The 17,725-nt window shown below is 44.7% G+C and overlaps 1 protein-coding gene across 8 annotated transcripts in view; it reads right to left on the minus strand.

Moving 5' to 3' along the window:
* Positions 1-17,725, minus strand: part of CHL1 (cell adhesion molecule L1 like) — a 135,233-nt gene that overhangs the window by 33,548 nt on the left and 83,960 nt on the right. For 7 of the 8 annotated variants that reach the window (XM_033071976.2, XM_033071978.2, XM_033071980.2 and 4 more), the window contains 7 exons: positions 15,721-15,843; positions 14,880-15,050; positions 13,002-13,049; positions 11,103-11,223; positions 8,154-8,338; positions 2,219-2,350; positions 1,449-1,586 (listed from right to left, as the gene is read on the minus strand). In XM_033071976.2, the coding sequence (XP_032927867.1) occupies positions 1,449-1,586; positions 2,219-2,350; positions 8,154-8,338; positions 11,103-11,223; positions 13,002-13,049; positions 14,880-15,050; positions 15,721-15,843 (918 nt within the window). The remainder of the gene's footprint in view (positions 1-1,448; positions 1,587-2,218; positions 2,351-8,153; positions 8,339-11,102; positions 11,224-13,001; positions 13,050-14,879; positions 15,051-15,720; positions 15,844-17,725) is intronic. The other variant, XM_033071979.2, reaches the window with a different exon arrangement.

The raw sequence follows: 17,725 nt of genomic DNA on the forward strand, positions 1-17,725 counted from the left end.
CAGGAGAGAAAACAGACCCAGTTCTGCTGCCTTCGGAGATGTTTTTTTATTAAATAAATTCCCCTCACTCCCTTTCTTCAAAGAATAGACTGAGCATCACAAGTGAAATCAAAGATTAAAAATACACTCAATAATTCAAAACCATCGTTGTGGTCACAGTTCAGTCCCCAGTGGTTTCACTGTGTTTGAATTCACGTTTTTTGAGCCCAACCACAACCATGTTTTTAAAATATATCAAAGCTGGAGCGTCTGTGCTAAGCACATAACACTGCCCATGACAAAACCTGTGGCACAAACTTGGACAGCATTTCTTAAAATCCGGGGTGAGTGCAAAGGAACCATGAGATGGTGACAAGCCCCAGGCTGCTGTGAGGATTCAGCCTGAGGTTTCTGGATGTGATCTCTGGGAGGGGACAGCCCACGCTGGATCCCACAAACCTGGGGTTTTTGAGTTTTCTGTGCTGTCTGGCACTGACCCCTGCAGAACATTGCTTTAGGCCTTGGAGAAAGCTCCAAATTTGAGTGATGGAGTTAAAATCACAAGTGTGTGGTTAAACAGAAGTGTGTGCTTTCACATGGTGAAGGGTTTTAAATTTTAAGTTTTTATAGTTTAGTAATAAGTATAGGACAAGATGGAGGATTTGGGTGTTGACTCTTTTGGTGCTCATCTTCCTTCTTCTTCATGGTTTCAGGCAGTAATTTCTGGTTGGTCAGTCAGTGTCACACTGAGGGTCATGGGAATTTAGTTATTGGGTCAAAAGTATAAATAATATAGGTGTTAATTCTCTATTGGACTGTTTGGCTTTAAGAAACCTTGTAGCAGCTGGATCTGTCTCCATTTTCCTCACTTCCAGCAGGTAGTTACAAATGCTGCTGATAAGATTTAATAAACAACCAAGCCCGAACACAAAAAAATCCATTTTCACCATGTGTGGATGATACAATTCCCCAAAAACCATCTGCCCCTGGCCCCTGGCATTTAGTTTAATAGATAAAGCCTCCTAGATACCAAGGCTGAGCTGAATTCCTTAAGAATTTGGTCACTCTCCTATCACTTTGGAAGATAATTGGCTAGAAATTAGTTTGTGTAATTGGTCAGTTCGACTTTAGAACTTTTGGCTTAGACTGGATGCTGTTCTTGTATAACTTTCTATTGGTTGTAATCTCAATTATCCTTGAATTTATCAATATCTCCCCTTTGTCCTCAGGGATCCCTGCTAGACCATCCTTCCCATGAAATAAAAATTCTTGTGGAACATCTCACAAGGCTTTCTCTGCTGAGGAGTCGCTGATTGATATCAGCACCCTCAAGTCCTGGTAAAACCCCTACCAGAGACAGAAAACCAGCTCACAATCGTGTATTTGTTAATGCTGGCTCTGAGGGAAGGCAGAAGAGACTGAGCCAAGCCCCCAGTGAGGAGGTGCAGAGTCCCAAGCCCGGCACTCACTGAGCACGTTGACGTTGGCGCTGGCCAGGATGGTGCCGTGCTTGTTGGTGGCCTCGCACTGGAACACCGCGCTGTCCTGCAGCTGCAGGTTGGTCAGGCTGATCTCCCTGGTGGAGATTCTCCCTCGGAAGGTCCTGCCTGGAAAACACCAGAGTGTGTCAGGAATGGAGGAGCACCAAGCCTGGAGCTCCCAGGCTCTCCTCGCTGCTTGGAAGCCAAAGAACATCTTGAGGATCCAGCCAAGATTTGCCCAACAGCTGGTGAGTTCCAGGGCTCTGCCTTTGCCAGTCCTGTGGCCTGAGGAAAGTGCTCCAGAGCACCAAATTCCCCACAAAGACCTTCTAAAATAACAGTAATAATAATTATAATAGTAATAGTAATAATAATAATAATAATAATAATAATAATAATAATAATAATAATGATGCTACACCAGTGCTCCCCAGCCACTTGGGTTGCTCAGAATCATGCAGGAGCTGTCCAAAGCACCTGGGAAGCTGCCAAGAATCCAGAGCTATGGAATTTCCATGGCTGTCCCAGATCCCCAAAAGATGGGAGGGTTACAGGTGAGGCAGAGGTACCACTGCTCCACGTGGGCATTGTTCACCACCACCCTCTTCAAGAATCCTATTTAAACATTAGTTTATTTAAGTCAATAAACAATTCATGTCCAAAGAGGTGCCAAACCACACAATCACTCAGCGTGCTGGGACTTTTGGGTCCCCTCAAAGTGGGAGGTTCAGGCAGGAAGCCCTGGCCCCTGCACCTACCATCGATGGGCATCCCATTGAGCTTCCACTGGATGCTGGGCTCGGGGTTCCCGATGGCCTCGCACAGCAGCACCAGGTTTGTCCCCACGCTGAAAACCCCTCCCTGGGGCTTCTTCAGCCACTGAGGAGGCTCTGGGAAAGAGACAGAGCAGGGAGAATTTGGTGACTTATTGGGCTTAAAAATAGAGGGCAGACAGAATTAAGGGAATAAAAAGCTGTTCTATTTATTGAAGGTATATTTAGGTATATTTATAGGTATATTTAGGGCAGACAAAAATGTCTACATTTTAGTGCACCTAAAAATGGATGATGGTTCATGGGTTTTCACACTTTTATAAGTTTGGGCCATTTGCAGATTGGGTATTAATCTTCCAATTACAGCTCCAGGTAATTAATTCTTTAAGAATTTGGTCCCTCTCCTATCACTTTGGAAGATAATTGGCTAGAAATTAGTTTGTGTAATTGGTCAGTTCACCATTTACTCCAAGTAAGCTACCCCAAGTTCATCATTTACCCCAAGTTTATTCCCCCAAATTCACTTTTGTTTCCATCTCTGGGCCCTGAGGCAGTGAGGTGTCCTTGATTCCCAGCCTGGAGAGGAATTGTTGTGTCTGACAGAATGGGAGAGCAGCACCAGCACTGAATATGGAGTTTGGAGTGACACACTAAAGAACTGCAGGATTACAAATACATGAAAATATACAAGCTGAAATGCTGAGGCATCACAGCCACAGCCCAAGGTGTTCCTCTGCTGTTGCTGGGATTCTCCAGGAGATGGCAAACGCCACCAACACTTCCCAGCCCTGCTCACAGCCCATCCCACTGCTGAGCTGGATTCCTTGTATTCTCCATGTCAAGGAAAGGCAAAATTTCTTTATAAAATAAATATTTAAAAAATAATATAAAATAAAATATGCACCAGCATGTGCCAACCCTGTCCTGCAGGCTTGGTGAGTGCCAGGCAGGGGCAGGAATGGACAGGAGGGGAGAGGCTGGGAAGGAGGGAATGGATCAGCATTTCCACACATGTGAGTGTGATTTATGAATTAAGGTGAGGCTATTCAGCAAGGTGTGAATATCCATCCAGCCCAAATCCCCCTCCCTAGGCACGAGCATTGGCTCCCATCACCTTTCCTGGGAGCTGACAGAGCTCCAGGACAGGGCTGGTGCACTGCCCCTCTCCCTGTGCTGTAGAAATGCACCATCCCCTCCATTTCCTGTTTTTCCATCGTGTATTCAGACCAGAGGCTGGTCCATAGCACATCTGGGAATGGTAAAACATTCTCTCAGCACTGGGCTGAGAGCTTTGGGTGCCCACAGGGTGGTGGTAGAGGAGCAGCCGTGTGCTGCTGCGTTCTCTGTGCTCTCCTTCCCAGCTATTCCAGGGAAGATCTGGGAAAATTCCCCTCTGCAGAGCAGAGCCTGAGCATCAGGTACCCAAAGCTCCTTGGGAATAGACATCCATAACGAGGGAAGGAATGAAAGGGAGAAAAAGAGGATTTATCTCATTAATTCACTGACTGAACACAGGTCTCTGAGCCCTTCGTGGGCAGCCTCAACCCAAAACACAGCCTGGAATTCATCATTTCCCCTTGAATGGCATCAAACTTAGGGATTTTAACAGCAGACATGACAATGCCTCTTCTGCAAGTGCAGGGAAGATCACGGGCCCCTTTCCCTGTTAAAAAGGTGAGCTGATGGAGGGAAAACGTGAGGATTCATTCGTTAATGCTCCTAAAAGGCTCTGAAGATTAGCAGAGCTGTTGCCTGGTAATACAGCAACAGATGTTATCAGTGAGATATGCTGAAGCAAAACATCACTGCTCACATTCATAGGGATGTTTTTTTAAAAAACTCCCCTAAAGTGTGATGAATCTGCACACCCAGACCAGCATCCCACAGGGGAGCACCCAGGAATGGTTTAATGAACATATAAAGACTGAAGCCAAACTCAAGCCACTAAAGCTTATTTAAAATGATGAAATCATCCCATTTCCTTCACACAGCAGGGATTCTTCTACCACCATCCTCACCCAGTGCTGCTTCCCATCCCACAGTGACATTACCGCAGCTTCCTGGTATTTGGCTCCAGGGAAAAATCCTGCAAGCACCACAATATTTTGGTTTTGCAGATCTTTTTCCCTTCTCTCTCATATAAACCGTGATTTCATCAGGAAAAGATGAATCAAAGGGAGGGAGGTGAAAAGGTTTGTAGCAGTCCTGATTAAATTGTTGGTTTGGGATTTTTCCTCTAAATCTGCCACCAACGGGGACAGGATTTGCAGGCACAGGCTGAGAAGGATCCCCTCCTATCGCCAGCTGTGCCCACACTCTGGGCACATATTTGAGCTGATATCTGATGTCACTGCTTTCCTTTCTCAGCACTGCAATTGCTCTGGGTGCTCCAGGGAAGTGAAGAGGCTGTGAAGTCAGAGGCAATGAGATTTTGCCAGGTGTGAAATGCAGTTTCACAGAAAGGCTAGAGAAACTCTTTTCCACATGGTAGATGTGCTATACTGCTGAAAGTATACAAAACATACCAAAATATACACATCTTTTTTAGCAACTACAAGATCCAGGGGTTGGATTATCAAATAGTTAATCTGGAATGGCAAATATTTCACTGCATCATTCATTCTCCCTGGTAAGAGTTATCAATTTGCTTGTCCTGAATGATTTATGTCTTCATAGGAAATCCTGACAGATCCAGAAATGAAAAGTGATCTAAAATGGGCATCTCCAGCAGAGCAGGATCATCTGCATCTAAAGCACCCACAAAGGATCCAAACCTTCCCCTCAGCCTCTCCCACTGTGTTTTCCCCATGAGTAGAATAAATTTGGGACATCCAACCAGCTTCTGCCTGGCTGCAGTTTAACTCTCCCCATCTTCCATCACCACCCCCAGGGAACTTTGTGGAGAAGCTTCCGTTCCCCTGAAGGCTGTTGTGCATTCCCCAGGTGTAATTTCTCCTAAATTACAGGTATCTATATTTTTTTTACCCAAATACCACGATTTTGAGCTCTGTGACCACCCCTGCTGCATTCTGACATCTCCTGAAGAAGGTGAAGCTGTAAACCTGCTTGCTTTAGGTGAGCCCTTCTCACTTCTCAGTAGTCTCTTATAACATTTTCCTTTCTGTTTTCCAGGATGATTTTTGCCTTTTCTGCCAGACTAACACTGCCATCAACGTTCCCCTTGCCATGCAGAGGATTCTCCCAGCAATCCCAACCAGGCATTTCCCAGGCTGGGATGCTGGAGCCAATTAGAGCTGCCTGCTGAGAACTGCACTGCACTCCTGCTCACTGGAGCCCATCCTTTTATCCCACACCACTTTCCCAATTTGTCAAGTTGGCTTCAAATTCTCCTCCCAAAGGCAGGAATCCATCCCACTCCAGGGCCAGCAGCAGCTGCTGTTACCTCCTTGGGCTCTGCATCCCTGCTGGATTCTCCAGTGGAACAGAAAGTTTGAGCCTGATTAAAACATCCAGTTCTGCTTCTGCTTCCCATTAATTTAATCTCTTTTCTTTTGCTCTGGCTGAGTAATAAAAGTATTACGAGACATAACTGCAAAGGCCCTCAGCTATTACATTATTACTATAATTAATCATTATATTGTAACAATTATTTCTATTAAACCCCACCTAGGAGCCTCAATGGAGATCAAAGTAACTTTAGATCATTATAATCCTGCAAGATTTGGGGGTTATATGTTCATTTTCTGTCGGGTTCTGTGAACTACAAACAACAACCAAATAAACACTTGAAGTCAAAACAATTTGTGGGCTTGCTTTGCTATTAAAAAAAAATTAAAAATTCTCTCTCATTTTAATAACAACAGTAGGGTTTTCGTGTCTGCTCAGGTATTCCAGTCTACATCTCCCTTTGCAAAGAGAGATTAAAATGCTCAAACAGCCAAGCAATTTGCTTGCTGAATATTTTCATGTGCTTGGTAATGATTGCCTGAATCTTTGCCCTCACACTCGGTAGGATTAGCAAGTGGGCTGCATGCAAATATCATTAAAACTGGTATTTAGAAGGGTGGGCTGTTGGTTTGAGATCCTCAAACACCAGAAAGAAGACCAGAAAATGTGGCACAGCGACAGAAAAATCCAGATTTACACCCCAGCACTCCACTGAGGATGGCTGAAGGTTAACAGCAGATACTTCTTCTCCCATATTTAATTTTCTTCTCCCTGCATGCATCCTGTGAGAGGAACCTGTCAGGTGTGAGGAGCCCAAAGGCAGCACAAGCTCCCTGAATCCCCCTGAAATGAATGCTCAGGATGTGCCCTTGGGTGTGCTCAGGAGCTGCTGCAGGAGTGATGAAGTGTCCATCTCTGATTAATGACAGCCACATTTGCTGCTCAGAAATTGGAGAAGACAGCTCAGGTTTACCTTGGTACCTTGGGTGTGAGGTGACTCCTAACAGGAAGAATCCCTGCTGCTGACAGGAGCCACCATTAGTTACACACATGGAAAATGGATTTAACAGCAATTGGAAAAGGATTTTTCACACTGTGATGGCTGCAGTGGGATTATTTCCTTCTTTTCTCTTTCTCTAAGCATTTGCTTGTTAATAAGCAGGAATAACTTTGCCAGGAAGTTTTCCTTCCTCTGGAAACCGTGGGAGAAGAAGGTCAATATTCTAAACTGCTAAATTAATGTTATTTCTCTGGTATTTTAGTTTTTGCAGCTCCTGCAATTCCTTTGAAGGAAATCGATTTTTGCAGCCGAGAAAATCATAGCCAGATTGTTAAAATATTCTGCTACAGCAGAGATGCTCCAAACCATCTGGAAGGATTTCTAGGAGTCAGCACTCCCCCTCCACCACAGCTGAGAGCTTGCCATGCCCTGGGATCCTCCTCTGCCACATCCCAGCAAGGGGAAGAGGGGACAAGGTTGGGTTGAGAAAAAGGAGAAGACTCATCAGAGGAAAAATCTTTTCCTCAGCTGCTGAGCAAAAACAGAGCAGGGAGCTCAAAGTGCTTTTCTCCCATCAGAAATCCAGTGACCACAGAGGGATGATGAAAATGAAGCACTTGGAAGATTCTAACAGGGGAAAGCTGCCAGGGATTTATTTTATTTTTTAAGTGCAGCACAGAGGTTGGACCGTTTTTCATCAGGCAAATGTTTTCAGCAAGTTTTTGAGCTGATTCTCAGCTTGTAGCTGTTTATGGGCAGAGAAAGGGGCAGGGAGAGCTCTTGGCTCTGTAACAACTCCTCAGAGCTCTGCTGGGAAAGGGCAATCCCTGATGCACACCTCAGGGTCTGGGAGGAGGAGAAGGGAAAAAGGTGACAGAAAAGGTCATATTTCCATTACCTAACTGCTAAAAATTAGTAGAAAGCATCCTTGAACTTTGTTTCATGTTTTATGATCCTTTCCATGGATTGGAGAAAACCCTCCCAGCTCAGGTTGTGCCCACACAAAAATCACAGCAGAGGAACAGGTGAAGGAGGCAAGGGGTGGTGCCTTGGCTGCTCACTGAATTTTCACAGCCCTCCCTAAGAGCCCACTTCTGGTGCAAACCAAAGAAAGACTTGAGCTAAATATCCCTCTGATCCAGCCCAGCACAGCCATTTCCACACTTTTAAAGAGCAAAAAGAATAATTAGATCTTTTTGTCTGACCTTCAGCTTAGTGCAAGACATTTCATCAATATCTCTGCTTGACTCCCTCCCATCTTTAGAGTATTGAACCTGCTCACATATTTATATTGTTCCCAGGCCTTCATGGTTCAGGGAAAAAAAAATAAATTAAAAAAGCATTATTTATATTTTTGTTGCTGTTTTAGAGGTGCTACTTCGTGCAAAACTTCCCAAATCCAAGAGGATTGCATAAACTGGTGGAGTTGCTTGAATCACATTAAGAAAGAGCCTCCTCCACTTCCCATTCCCACCCTTTTTATCCCAAATTTTAGTAAAGAGTACTGAGAACCTTCCACGTGCACATGGAACTGGTGCCTGGTCCTGCCCAGGGCGTTGCTGGCTGTGCACTGGTATGTCCCCTCATCAGCTGCTGTCACTTTGTCAATCTTCAGGGTCTTCCCAAAATTCTCTGTCTCTGGCTCATCCTTGGGCATGTTTTCTGTGACCTTGACCCAGCTGAGATGAGGAGTTGGGCTGAGAACAAAGGCAAAAAAAAGAAGATTTTGAGTTGAACACAAAAAGCTGCTGTGATGCTGACATGGCAGAGCTGCTGGAGTTACCCCCAGGGTTTGGGAGGTTTTTTTAGAGGATTTTGAGCTTTAAAAACTGAAAATTCTGTGGCTAGCTAAGGGTTATACTGCAAAGCTGCTCTGCTGCTCCTTGTTCTGCACCACTCCTGTGAGTGGGATTTCCACCAGGGCAAAGCCTGGATGTGTCTTGGCCAGCAGGAAAGGGGCTGAGGCTCATTCCATCCTGGGCACAGCCCAGCAGGGCCACACTCCCCTGGAATGGTTACCTCTTGGAAATGCTCTTCCCATCCTCAGAACGAGCCAGAAGTGACAGAACTGGGGACAGGAGGTGTTGGTGACCCCAGCACTGCACAGGACAGGTGGGACAGCGCCAGAGCTGCTCCTGCTGTGCCCATCTGTGCCCAAAGGAGGCACAGAGCCCCAAATCCTGCTGTTCCCCCAGCTCTGAGCACAGCAAACACCCCACTGCTCCCTCATCCCTGTCCCCAAGCCAGCTCCCTCCTGACACTGCCACTGCTCAGGGTGCAAAGCTTTAAAAAAGGACAGATTGGAAATGTCCTTCATCCCCTGCTCTGCACTCTGAGCTCCTTGCAATCCACTTCCATGGTCTGTGGACATTTGGCAGGATGGATTGGCATGGCTGATCATTTTTCTGCTGAAAACGGGAGTTTTAGCAAAGAAAAGTGATGTTTTACTCGAAAAGTGGCATTTTTGAAGCAGTTGTTCTTGGTGATAAGCCAAAGAAATACTTTGTGGTCTTTCAAAAGTGACTGCTTTAAAAAAAAATAAAAATTGTTCAAAAAAATTAATTTTCTAAAGAGTGTCCTGGAAAATTTTGAGTGAAACAAAAATATTTCTTTCTTTTTACCTTTTTCCAAAGAGACAGAAAGATTTTTCTGACTTTCTCATTTTGTATCTGACATTCATGCTTGCATATCAAAATTCATATTTGAGTATTTCCAAGGTGATTTCCCTATTAAAACACCTTGAAAACCCTCTAAAATCAGAGTTGTGGCTTTGGGGAGGTTTGTGGGCTGGCAGATTCCCTTGATGGGGAGTGAATTAGAGAAGGAATTTTGCAACGGGGAAGCAAAACTCACTGCAGATACCTGGAGTGACTCCAACAGAGACAAGTAATTCACCTCTTTTTGGGAATGCCAACTCCACTCCCTGCCAGCTTCCACCAGCAATGCCCTTTCAAGCCCATATGGAAAAACAAAATGCCCTGAACATGTGCAGGCAGATAAATATCCTGACTTTGGGATTTTATGGAGGGAATACAATTGCAGAGAATTTAATAGGAATTATCTCCCTGTGAAGCAGAGGCTGCAGCTCCAGCCCAGATTTAAAGCTCTGCTCTACACAAAGCTCTGTCCCAGCCAAACCAGAAGGGTCTGTGCTTTTCATAGCACAGGGTTAAAAATGTTTCTAAAATCATGGGAATTGTACACAACAGATTCAGGGGTGGAAAGAAAGGTTGGGTCTGGTAAGGCTGGGAAAGGGAACCAGAGCTGGGGATGAATGTTGGGTTTTGTCTTTATTGGATCATGTGAAACTGCACCTGTGGAATCATCATGTGATAAATAATATGATTGTTAAATGTAATAATTTGGTAAATTGAATATATTATTGTTTGATCACAATAAGAAACATGAGAAGCAATGCAATGGTGACAAGAATCATGAGAAAGGATGTTTGGGGACCTGATGGAAATCACAAGAATCCATGCTTGGGTAAGATCAATGTATACAATAGAACAATATGGGTTTAATAATTATTATATAGTTACATAATGAACAGGGTATAAAAACCTGTCCCTCTGCAATCCATGTGGAGTCAGATTTGGGTTTGTACCCTGATTCCCAGAGCTCTGCAATAAAAGCACCTGCACATAATCACCTGTGATGATGTGTTTCTAGCTAACACTTTCACTGGGGTTTGGTGGGTGCACACATTCTCTGTCTCTGCTGCAGCTCAGCTTTTGCACTGCCAGGCACTTGGACAAAGTGGGAAACTGGAGGAGCAAAGCAGGGCTGGGCTGGAGCAGCCACAGGGCTGGGAAGGGAATCACAGCTCCCTGGGAGGGGGACACTCAACATTTATTTCCCTTTCCTTACTTACCCTTATTTTGTCCTGATTTCCCACCACAAAGCAGTTATTTTAACCTTTCCCTATATTAATCCTTTCACTACCTAAAGGGAGTCAGCAAGGTGGAGAGAGATTATTTAGAAGAATTTGGAGTGACAGGACATGGGGGAATGGCTTCAAAGTGAGAGAAGGTTTGAGGGGATTCAGAAGGAAAAAAACTCTTCCCTGTGAGGATAGAAAATTATGATTAAATTTTGAGCATTGAAGAAAAACTGAATTGGCAAAACCAGGAAAAAAGAGTTACAGGTTATGAACAAAAGCACTGAAGCTGATGCTGACATTATCTAGTTTCTCAACATCATACTGAAAAAAATTCAATTTTTTAATACAACAGTAAAAAATATTCCATACTTACCACACTGAGGTTTTAATTACTTGTTTACAAGCTACAGCAATAACCAATACACCACTGTTCATGCACCCTGTGCTGCTTCACAGCTACAAAAAGCTCTGCACAGGAGCTCCATTTAAAACTAGTGCATAATTTGTAACATCCCTTTTTCTCTGCTCATTTCTACCTCCAAAGGTGATTAAGTTTGCTCAGCAGTTTCATTACTCACAGCCCTTCAGCAATGCACTCGAGGAGCAGGACACCTCCCTTGATGACAGTGACTGATGAGCTACTGCCAGCAGATTCAGGAGGGATCAGCAGTTTGGGTTTCCTTTCCTTGAGAAAATTTGCTGAAAGATAAAATAAAACAGAAATTAGGTGGGAAATCTCGGATATTCTTCAATAATGCCACAAACATCACTGCTGCCAGGTTTCTGACATCGATTTGTGCATTTTATTTTTTATTTATCCACTCTGAGGTTAATCCAGGAGCCTTTATTTCCCCTGCTAACATTCAGGAGGGAGGCACAGTGATATCAACAGGCAGCAGTGATGGAAAACTCCTTTTCCTACAGTTTTATATCCTGTTTTCCAGGCACTGGTCCTTCCTATTACCCCAATTCCTGATCTTTGTGTCCACACCATTTTTCTCAGCACTTTTCCTCTGCACTGGCTCCATCATCTTTTAAACCTCAGGTGCAACCTCACCTTTCCTGCCTGAGCATCTCCAGAATTGTCCCTCCTGCTTCCAATTATTAAATCTACAGTAATGGAGATATGATTTGCAAGGAAGACTGTAAAAATAATAAAAGAAGATTGACCTGCATTTGATTCCAGCAGCCCATTTGTTCCAGCCTGTCAAACAAGGGTTTTAGGATGAAAAATGCAGGGTTCAGTGGCTGCCCAGTTATCACTATCATAACAATTAGCACACTAATGAATCAGTCCCCAAATGGTGCTAGTTCTTAAAAAATAGCCAGTTAAGGATGATTTGGTAAAAGACCACATAGATCTCCCTGAACCATTTTCTCATTTTTAATTTTAATTTCCCCTTGCTTTGTGCAGATCAGAGTCACAAGTGCTGAACATGCTGGTGCCTCTGGTCACACTCACACATTTCCATCTGCCCTCCACCTCCTGCTGCCAAAGGCAGCCAGGTCCCCTTCCCAGCATGAGTTCAGCCATCCCTTCCAGGGAAAATCTGCTTCTGGAGGGGCAGGCACAGTGCACAGCCCTGCCTGTCCTGCTCCAGGGCTCAGCTCCATGGGCAAAGTCAGAGCAGTGAGGAGTGCTCTGAGTTATCCATCCAAAGCACTCCAGGATAACTCCCTTTTCAGAAACCTCAGTGCTTGTCTGGCAAAAAAAAAAACCCAAAAAAACTCATAGAGGAGGTTAAAATTGGGCATTAAAAAAAAAAAAAAAAAATTCTAAAAGCCATTTAATCAAGGAAATGAAGAATCAAGAGCTACCAACTCTAAATTTCATCTATTTGAAACAAAAGGAAGCAGGTGGAGAATTGCAGCCTGCATGGAGAGCAGGACATTTCCAGGATCTGCTCCTCAGAGAGGCAGAGCAGTGGGATCTGGGGATCCACAGGATTTGTGCTTTGCTGCAGGATCCCCTGTGCTGGTGACACACAGGGCAGCTCCACCGAGGTGAGGTGATGGCACAGCCAACACAGGGCACCCAAACTCCACAAATCCACCCCCTGAGCTTGTCCTGCAGCAGAGCAGCCCCAGGGTGAGCCCTGGGACAGGAATTTGTGGTGTCAGACCCTGGCTGTCTCATCCCAGAGCCCCCTTAACTGCCAGGGAAGGATTTGGAGCATCCAGCTCTGGCTCCTGCTCTGAGCTGATAACATGAGAAACCCAGGACATCAATGTCCTCACTTCCACCTCCTTACAAGCCATGAATGATCCTTTCTCAAGTAAAAAGCTGCCCTTTTTTATTAAAAACCCTGCAGATTGCTCTCAGAAAAGACAAGATGAGCCGATTGTGCTCCCTGGACCACTTGAATCCATCCCATCACAATCAAGAGGCTTTTGTGATGTGTTTTTGAGCAGCTCCCATTTCACCTCAGCTGGTGGAGTCTCAGTTCAAAGGCTGAAAACAGATGCATTCAACTCACCCTTAGTAACAGCAGCGTTAGGTGAGCCTGAGTCATTAGCATGCTTTACTGAAATAAATAAAAATGACAACCAAACAAACATGCAGGGTTGAGACAGAATCAAAAGAAACCATAAATCCAACCAAAACAAAACCATGCCCCTCCCCACCCTCCAATTTCTGCCCCAAAAGAAAGGAAAAATGAAAAATATAAAGGAAAGCAACAGATGAGCAACAGAGTTTTGGAAATACAATGAAAATGCTTTAAAGATTTGTGTTATTCTGAGAAATACCTCATGGGTGATATAATCAGCATTTCATCCTTGCTATCTACTGCAATAAACATCACTAAGTATCCACAAAGAGAAATGTTATAAAATGTACCCATTCTCTTGTTTCTTACTGCTTATTTCTGTTCTATTTATTTTTAATGCAGTCCCTCTCCAGCACTTGGCACTCAGTGGGGTGGGCAATGTCAAGCTGAGTTACAGAATCCTTTCAGTTCACGCCTCTCATCTTTTCCTGGCCCGAGTCCTGTGGCTTTGGTGACAAGATGGACACACTGAAGTGGGTTTTTGGGCCACTTCCAGGGCTACCAGCAGCCAAAACCCATCTTGTTTTTCTCTAATCTCTGTGTGCATGTGTGGGGGACTGAACCTATTTGAAAAGCCATGGAGAGCAACCTTTAATTTGGATGTTTTTCTCACAATTATTAGCCTGAGATACGGTCTAAGCAAGCATTAAACACACAAAGACACAATTAATCCTTTATCTTTTTATCCCAACAAGAAAACTCTCAAAAATCACATATCAAACATGAAGGTTTCATCCATGAAGACAAAATTTTCTTTGGTTTTCTGGGCTGTGTAAGCCTGAAAGATCTGAAGTTTTAATGAACAACTGAAATCTTGTATTCCCTACACATCATTTCATCAAGGAACTGGAAACACCTCTTGTGTTTCTGATGCTCCAGGCTGCCTGGAAAAACTTGGAAACATCATCCCTCCATCCTCACTGCTGCAGCTGGACCAATCCAGGCCATGTCCAGCGAAGAGGTGGCCACAAAATCCCCAAAACCAGTGAAGTCCCATCCTTGGGGTCCTGCTGGACCCAAGAGCAGATTTCCCTAATGCATCCTTGGCTTTCACTGTGGGGACAGCAGGAGCAGGGACAAGGGACTTTGGGGGCTGATTGTGACATCTTGAGATTTTAGCTTTTATATTTTTCTAATCCTGTACTGTTTTAGTGTAACTCTAAACTCCACATTCAGTGCTAGCTACTGTTCTCTTATTTTGGGCAGACACAACAATTCCTCTCCAGGCTGGGAATCAAGGACACCTCACTGCCTCAGGCCCCCAGAGATGGAAACAAAAATGATCTGGGGGAGCAAATTGGGGTAAATTAATTAATTACCTGAAGCTGTAACTGGAGTATTAACCCCTGATATGTAAATTAACCAAACTTATAATTGTCTGGAAAACTCGTGGACTATTGTTTATCTTGGGTGTCCATCCTTGGAGCCTTCTGACTGCCCAAGGTCTATCTTGTATATTCAATAAATACCCATTTTATTCTCCTAATCTTCTCTAACCTCTGTTCTAGGCAGCCACCCCAAGGAATCAGTTTGTGGCAGCCCAGATGGGACAGAAGCAAACAATACCTTGCAACACCTGGAGCAGAGACCAGAGCAAGCAGCTTTTCTCAGTGAAATCCAACCCCAAAAATGAGCTTAACAACGCAGGAAACAAACTCAGCAAGATTGCTGGGAGAGGCAGGGCACACATGTGCATGCACTGCTGCCTGGGGAGCTCAGAAACCAACAGCAAAGAGAGATCTCAGGGATCAGAGCTCAGGGATCAGGGATCAGGGATCAGAGCTCAGGGCTCAGCCCCACACTCACAGCGCGACACCTTCAGCGTCATGGGCATCTTCTGCACGATGGTCCTGAGCCTGGGGAAGGCAGCAAAGCAGCAATAGTCACTCCTGCTGTCGCTCTCCTCCACGTTGGCAAAGTAGAGATCTCCCTTGAGGCTCATGGAGACCCTCTCGTCCTGTGGGATGTGCTGCAAATCTGGCAAGGAAAAGGAACTGTGAGGTGGGTGCTGCCCTGTGTGCTGCCTGCCAGATACACACACAGAAGGAAAGTCTGAAGGAAAAGAGGTGGGAAATCCAGCCACAATGGGTTAGTGATAAAAATATTTTTTATAGAATAATATAAGCCTATATAGCTGATAAGGAAAAATTGATCATTAAAAACAGAGTTATTTTGCTTCCCAAAAGCCAAAAATTCCTGCAGAACACAAACAATGCAAGATAATGGACAGAAACCCACAAGGAACTCATGATAGCAACCTGGTGAATTATTTTTCCTTTAGTAACATAAATCAATCATCAGTTTATGGAAAGAGGAAAACAATGCTGATAGAAATAACATTGACCTGTGATATCCTCTCTCCTCTGAATCCAGGACTCCTCATCACAGGCAGACTGACCAATTTAAAAATTTGATATCTCATATTTAATGAGATACTGTGTCAATTCACTCAACAATTCAAATTTGGGTCATGTAAAACCAGGTCTCCATCCTCCACTTTTAAATTTTGTTCTTCAATATCCAGATATTTCTCCCAAGCACAATTACAATTCTAATTCCTATCCATGATGACTCTGCAATGAAACTGCTCTGAAAGACAAATACTTTGAGCTCCCTTGCATGAATTGTGCAAAAATAATTTACTCACCAATGTTCATCCAGTAGATGTGCAGAGGGGGGATGCCTTTGGGGGGGTTGCAGTGCAGGATCACAGAATCTCCGTGCTCCACATCCAGAGGCTCGATTTTCTCTTTGGGGAATTTTGGTATACCTGCACAAAAAAGCAAATTAGTTCCTCTTTTATTGGTACCTTTTGAAATTTTGCCTTTTGCCTTCTCCTTAATCCAGTTTTAATAAAATACTTACTTTAACATCATCCTTTGCATTCTGTGCCTTTAATACCGATTTTAATTTACACAGAGGCACAGAGTAATGATGAGTTTTACCCAGAGCAGGAAACCCCTGCACTATGGGACACTCAGAACAGGAATCCCTTCATTCACAGCGTTCTTGGAGCATCCTATCCAAATCCAGGCACTGAATGGGGATGTTTAACACTTGTTTGTGATGTCCTGTGCTTTGCTTTGGCTTCATTTTAACACAGCTCCTTTCAGACACTTTCTTTAGCTCCTTTGTGCTGTCTGCAAGGGACCACTCAAGGCCACAGGGTCCCCAAGGACAAGCCTGGCATGGAGGGCTGAGCCCTGACAGAGCCCCAGCTGCTCCCAGGAGATCAGAAACCAGCCTGGCACTGTGGAATGTTCTGGGAAGCTCAGACAAAATACAATTCTCAGGGTTCTGCAGGTGAGGGCAGACACCAGGTTTGTGCCTGGAGCTGTCCCAGCTCCTCTCCATCTCCAGAAGAGGAAGGCTGGGAATCCCAGCCATGGATTCCTGCAGGCTCAGGGTGCAGGGACAGGCTTGGCACAAAGCTCCCAGGGCTGTTCTGGCTGGGTTTAAACACAGATTAAACTGTGAATGGATCAGTGTCTCACCACCCACAGCACCTGGTGCCAGCGTTTTGTTCAAAGCCTGATCCGTGCTTGGCACACCTGGGCAAATTGGGATGCCCAAAATGCCACTGGAGCTCATGTGGGAAACTGGAGCCCACCCCAGACAAAGGAGCTCAGCTGGGAGATGATCACAGAGAAACCAGGCTGCAGAATGGAGCCACTCCTTGAAGGAGCTTTGAGCTGACGTCGCCTCCTGCTTTCATTTCAGGCAAGCCCAAACTGGCCAAAGTTTCACTTCAGACCAGCAGCAAGCAGCAAAATGAGCAGCAATTAAAGTGCAAAGGATGCAGAAGGTCCTGGCTGTGCAGAGCAAACATCACCTCTGAGAGCAGCTCCACACCTTGAGACATCAGTGCTCCAGCAGGGAATCTGCAGCATCCCAGGGCAGGAAAGCAGAGGGGGAGAAATGCAGGGACAGGACTCTGAGGACCCTTCTCAGGATTAGTAAACATGAAAAGAAGCAATCACTCCAGTGCTGATTGCCTGGATGCAGACTCTGCAGAGATTTTATCTCCAGGAGGGTTATTAATAGGTTAGGAATTCTTAGGAGAGGCAAAATGCAGCTAATGAGCATCACCCACCCTGTAGGTGAAATTTCAGGTTAAAAAAAAAGAGCTGCATATTCATATCCAGTACCTCCAGTAACCTGCACTCCTCCAGCCCTGGGAAATACATCTGCTGACTGCAGAGCTGGAATATTTTCCAGCAAGAAAAAGCCAATTTCTTGATCTAAAGCTTATTTATTCCCCAAAGCACGTCACTCACAACAAAACTTTAGATAAGCTGGATCAGGTGAAGGGTAAGGGATTTCTGACCAAACTAATGAGATCAGCAAATGGGCTAATATGGAACCACTTATTTAGAACATTGGAACCCCTTGTTCAAACCCATTTTTTGCCTCATTTAGCAGAACTAAATCTGGGTTTGTGATATCCCAGCTGGGTGCCATAACCACTGGGCTTCCCAGGGGATTTCTGTGGCCAGTAATTACAGAATTATACAGAAATGTACTGAGTCCCACCAGGACACAGTGACAAGCCACAGTCCTGGTGTCATTAGCTGGCAGCACAAACATTCATCTCCAACATGGGGGCCAGATGTTGGCAGCTGGACTTCACTGGGGGAAGCAGCAATTTGACC

This window comes from Catharus ustulatus, chromosome 13 (assembly GCF_009819885.2).
Source record: "Catharus ustulatus isolate bCatUst1 chromosome 13, bCatUst1.pri.v2, whole genome shotgun sequence".
Taxonomy (NCBI): domain Eukaryota; kingdom Metazoa; phylum Chordata; class Aves; order Passeriformes; family Turdidae; genus Catharus; species Catharus ustulatus.